Source organism: Melospiza georgiana, chromosome 3, assembly GCF_028018845.1.
Source record: "Melospiza georgiana isolate bMelGeo1 chromosome 3, bMelGeo1.pri, whole genome shotgun sequence".
In the NCBI taxonomy this organism is placed as follows: Eukaryota; Metazoa; Chordata; class Aves; order Passeriformes; family Passerellidae; genus Melospiza; species Melospiza georgiana.
Genome location: NC_080432.1, coordinates 57,463,018 through 57,468,453, shown reverse-complemented (window position 1 = coordinate 57,468,453; position 5,436 = coordinate 57,463,018). Strand labels below are relative to the sequence as shown.

Sequence of the window (5,436 nt, the reverse complement as noted above, 5' to 3'; positions counted from 1 at the left end):
CATTTTCTGATCGGCGCTGTCGGGCTCAGCCGCCAGGGAGGGCCGGGAAGCGCCGCCCGCCGCCAGCCCAGCGCAGCCCCGGCCCCGGAGCGCTCTGTCAGTCACTCCGCCCGCCGCGGCGACCGCCGGCACCGCCCAGCACTACCGGCGGCCCCCTTTCCCCCGGCCCCTTCCCGGACAGCCTACAAGCCCCTCCTGGGCGGGGCGGGGCGGCCGCAGAACCCGCTCCCCTGCAGCCGGGCTCGGACCGGCCCCTCCGAGAGGGGCGCCCACCTCTCTCTCCGCCGCCCGGATCCCAATGTTCCCCCACAACCCACAGCCAGCTAACAGGGCAGCCGACCTGACCTCACCTCGCCTCGCCGCCGCCGTCGTCGTCGTCGTCTCCTCCTCCTCCTCCGCCGCCGCCGGCGGCAGGCGAAACCCCGCCCCTGAGCAGCCGCCGCTCCGGGAGTGGCGGTGCTGGCGACGGCAGAGCCCAGAGCGGAGCGCCGCCCCCCTCCTTCCTTCCGCCCCGCCGGGCGCCACCTTCCCCTTCTGGGGGGAAAATGCGCCACCGAGCGCCCCCCGCGCACGCGCAAGCTCCGCCCCCTCGGCTCGTTAGCCTTCTCCGGAGTGTCCCGCCCCCCGTGCGCGGTGCGCTCTGGGAGTTGTTGTCCACTGAGCCGCGCAGCGCTGCCTGCCAAAAACGCTGCTAACCGCGAGCAGGAACTGCGTTCCCCATGAGCACCCTCGGCGCCGAGTCTCAGTTTCCATAGAAGTGGAGAAGAATGATGTCAGTATTTCCGACACGAAGGCCAATGGGGCCGCGGGGTAGGCGGGCCCTGCGGGACGCGGCCCAATGGGGGAGGTGGAGAAGGGGGCGTGGCCGTTCCCGTTCGCCCGTCAGTCAGTCATCGGTGCGGGAGGGGGAGGGGGACCGAGCCGTGCAGTCACCGCCGCCGGGGCCGCGCAGGACGGATCGGCCCCTCCGCGCGCCGTGCGGGGCCGCCGCCAGCGGAGCCGCTGCAGCAGCGTTGAGCGGGGCCGGGGGTGTCCGAAGCTGAGAGGAACCTTCGCCCAGTTCCCTTCCGTGCCCCCCGCCTCGGGCCGGGGGAGTAGCGGGCGGGCGGTCGCAGCGGAACAAAGGTGAGGGCGCCGAGCCGAAGAAGGAGCCCCCGTGCCCCGCCGGCGGCTGGCGGGGAGGCGGCGGGGGGCCCCGTGGGGGCGAGGGGCCGGGCGTGCGGTGGCGAGGGAGGGAGGGGGGCGCTTGTTTTTCTCCTGGTAGCGAGACTGCGGCGGGACTCGCCGATGCTTCGTCTTCCCCCCCACCCCAAACACCCAGTGGCGGGCCGGGGGGAGGGACCGCCGGCTTCTCCTCCGGCCCCTCTGCCGGGAGGGACGGAGCCCCCTCCTCCACACTCGTACAGACACACGCTCCGTGTCCCCGCCGAGCAGGTCGGGCCCCTTTCTCCCCGCCCCCCTCCATTCCTCCCTCCCCGTCCCCGCTCCCTTCTTTTCTTCTTCTTCTTCCTTTTCTTCCCCTCCTCCGCCGCCTCCTGCCTGCTCTCCCTCCCTCCCTCCCCCCGCCCGGACCCGCTGCGCCGAGCCGGGGAGTTGCGGCTGTTGCTGCCGAAACTCCTGCGGCGGAGTCAGCGCTTTCCTTTATTTAGGGGGGGAGACGGAGGGAGGAGGAGCCGCCGCGATCCGGAGCCGCAGCCCCTACAAAAGCGTGTGTGTGTGTCTGTCGGGGTGGGGGGACTGTTCCCGACACCCCGCTCCACGGCCGTGCACACGGGCACTCTTCCTCGTACAATGGAGGAAGAGCCTCCCTCCCTCTCGCCCTCCTTCTCTCCGCTCTCTCTCCCCCCGCGGTAAAGCGAGCAGGGGGGTGTTCTCTGCGCCGGGACCCCCGCGGGTGCCCTCCCGCCGCCCGGTGCCCGGGGAGGGGGCGCAGCGCCCCGGGGAGGCGGCCGGGGCGCCTCCCCCTCCCGCGGCAGCCGGGGGTGGGTTGTTGTTGTGGCAAGTTTCTCCTCCTCTGACAGAAATGGCGTCAGTGGCAGCGAGTGTAGGGGAAGCCGCGGCGTGTGGGAGCCGCGGGGGGAAACGGCGGCCGAGGAAAGAGGGAAGGGGGTGAGCAGCGGGAGAAGGGGGGATCCGGGGAAGGAAAGGGGCAGTATCGGGAGGAGCCCAGCGCCCCCGCCCGATATTTGGCTCCCCTCCCCCCGCCCGGTGCGAGTGGCTGGTGCGGTGCCTTAGCGCTTTGTTTTAAATTCCAGGTCCAGCCTCGGCCGCTCAGCCACGATCGAGGCTTTTACCGCAGCCTGAGCTCATCATGAAGGTAAAACACTCGCTTGTGTGCCTGGGAGGGGAAAGGAGGGAGGGTTGCATGGAAAAATGCTGTCCTATCTGTCAGTCCATCTGTCCCGACCCCGGTGCGAGGCTCGGTGCTGGTGCAGATCCAGACTGCGGGCAGCTTCGCCCCCACTGCCGTGTTTCGGTGCCTTGGCTCGTTCGCTGATCGTGGGGCGGGCTTTGCTCCGCCGCGTTATGCTGGGGGAAGCCGCGAGTTCCCCGAGCAGGGGCTGTTCTCCTTCACAAACATTGTTTGTAGGAGAATAAGGACATGGCTGCCTGGGCTGAGCTCGCTTCATGGAGGAGCAGGGCACAGTCACCCTGCTCGAGAAAGTAACGTTGTGGGGGAAATGCTGGCTCTACAACATTGTTTACTTGAATAGAGGGTAGATTTACTTACTTTCTATTCGTCAATAGGAGTTTTGTTGAATGAGTAATCTTGATGAGAGCGGGGAGGGTGCAAGTGAGCGATTCTCCGCAGTGAAATGATTGCTGTAAGGTGCGGAAAGATTTTCAAAGAGGTTCTAATTTCCTCTCGGTGCTGTGTAGTATTCATGTACCTCACTGTCATGCATTTTTCTTCTCTTCGACCTTTCTAGACGGTTGATGTTTGGTATATTATGCAAGCTAAATAGCAAAAAAGATCGTTTTGGTGGAATAGAATGATTTCTTCTGTGTATGGGCAAGAACTGTGTGCCTAAAAGTAGTTTTTAACAACTGTGTTTGTTAGGGCTTTTTTTACCATTTTGCTGATATGTCTTGCTCAAACTGCCATTCATGTTACTGTCACCCCCGTGTAATTCAGCTCCCAGTCCTGCTGGGCAGCAGTAAATCTCATTTCAAAATAATATAAATCTTAAAAAAAACAATTGTTCCAAACCTGTGATGCATCAATTCCTTGGTATTTGTTAATAAAAAAGAGTAGTCTGTATGTGGGTTCTTCTACTATCAAGAGTTTTTGCCTACTGTCTGTGAATAGGTATTATGTAAAGTGTGCACCCAGTACTATATTCACTGCTAGAAATGGTAAATGAAATAGACTCTGTTAATTTCTGGATTGATCTGACTTGCTGAGCAGTGAAGTCTTTCTGTATAGCTGTTAAAGGTTTAGTATGTTTTTTTTTACTTTGGTGACTTTATGGCAGTGTTTTTAAAAATCACGTTTTAATTGCCCTATGATTTTTCTTTAGCAAGTGCTAAGATATAAAATACTGCACACGTCTGTCTTATTGAAAGTAAACTATTTATGAATTTACAACAACAGGCTGTTGAAGTTGTATGATGGGAGGTTTCCAAATGTGGCTCATTGCCTGGTGGGGATACTGGAGATGGAAGCAAGATAAATAGGAGGCAGTATAGGGAGCTTTTTTCCCCAGAAGGAAAAAACTTATTTAAATGACTGTTAAATTTACATACGTTTCTAATATTCTTTTTCAATATAAACAAATCTTACAGTTACCATAGAGATTAGGTTCAGATACTGAGTTTTTAGAGCCATATTAATATGTAGATAGACAGCTGGGAGCATGAGGAGGTCAGATCACAAGTAGAACGCAAAGTGTTCTGTGAAACAGTGATACAGATCCACTTCAGGCTGAATTGAATGTATAACAGATGATTAAACTTAGAGTAACAAATACAAAAACCTGTTAATAGACCTGTATTTTTTTTTAAAACCCTCAGAGCTTACTTAGTCTTCAGTAAAGTTTGTGCTACTCTTGCATGTTTATTTTTGAAGTTAGGATAAATTCTGTCAGAGTGTTCAGGTGTTTAAGTCTGTAGCTTTGCAATTTGTGTGTGTCTAGTGTTAAACTTACATATACTTGAGATAACTCCAGTACTTTATTTACTGTGCCCTGTAGTGTTAAGGGAGGTTAATCTCTTAAGTCATTACTTTGAAGCTTTAGTTATTACAGGGAAACTTTTAACAGTATTGTGGTTCCAAAGAAATTTCTAAGATTCAACAACTTAACCAAGATTATAGGAGTTATCCAGTGGATCAGTCCTTCTGGCTGGCTTAAATTTGTAATTTATTAGTTAAGCTTACAAGGATACAAGCCAGTCCAATAAGAAGCAGTAAGGGAGAATGCTTAAGAGAATTATTAGCTTTCTGTTTGTATCGCTTCAAGGTAACATTGACTAGATTAGATCAAGATACTGTTTAAATATGACTGTATATTTCTGTGCATTTATTTTTTAAGTTATCCAAAGAACATGCTCTTTGGATACTCAAGGACACTTCAGTATGCAGAGGATTTAATGCTTTAAGGCCTAGTCTTGCTTAGGGTCTGCTGCTGCAGACTTGCTTCTGACTGCATGATAGAGGCCTCTGTTTTGATTTATGCCTTGGTCATTCCTTCAAGTGCAGAGCGTTGTAGATTCTGATGCACAGAGCCTTAGAACTGGATTCCTTGTCGATACCTTGTCTCTTTATGTGAAGCTGAACAATTCAATTAGCTTTACTGGCTCCTTTCCCCCACCTGTGTGGTATGGATGAAATGTTGATCTTTCTTTGTAAAGCACAGTGAGGTATATTTAGGAACAGCACCAACAATTGTATTGACACAAAACCGTAAGTCACTTGTGTTCTTGCATTTCACAATGCTTTGACACAAGAGAGATATGCTGCCTGCTAAGAGCTTACCAGAGCTGTTGGTATCATTGCTCTCCTTGTAATAACCCAACTTAATCCAAGGAAATAAAGCCCCTCGTATAAACCAGTAACTTTAGCCTATCAAGTAGTCTTCCCATGGACTGCTAAGACCACTTAAAAGTACTTTTGAAATATGTCTCACAAGAAGTGTTCAAGTCTTAATAGAATTATGCTTGTTGTTGTGATGTTCTACTAAATCAGGCTTTTTCCTGTGTTGATTGATCTCTGATAGTGCAGTTGTGTAGATAATGGCTGGGATTGCTTGCATGTTGTGAAGTTTTTGTTGATTTAGCACCTTTTGTATAAGGCCTTTTTGCATTAAGTATGTCAGAAGAACGTAGAATCTGTTTGATGATTTAAAAAGTAATTGCATTCCATCAAATGGCTACATACTAAGTAGGTAGCAATATATGTAAAAGCATTCTTATAGAGTGCTTTTTTTTTAGCTCCAG

The 5,436-nt window shown here is 53.1% G+C and overlaps 1 protein-coding gene across 3 annotated transcripts in view; it reads left to right on the top strand.

Annotated features, from left to right (window-relative positions):
• The first annotated feature begins 953 nt into the window (after positions 1 to 953).
• Positions 954 to 5,436, top strand: part of ARID4B (AT-rich interaction domain 4B) — an 88,092-nt gene continuing 83,609 nt past the window's right edge. For all 3 annotated transcript variants that reach the window (XM_058020774.1, XM_058020775.1, XM_058020772.1), the window contains exons 1-2: positions 954 to 1,125; positions 2,256 to 2,317. In XM_058020774.1, the coding sequence (XP_057876757.1) occupies positions 2,312 to 2,317 (6 nt within the window). In that variant the 5' untranslated portion in view covers positions 954 to 1,125; positions 2,256 to 2,311. The remainder of the gene's footprint in view (positions 1,126 to 2,255; positions 2,318 to 5,436) is intronic.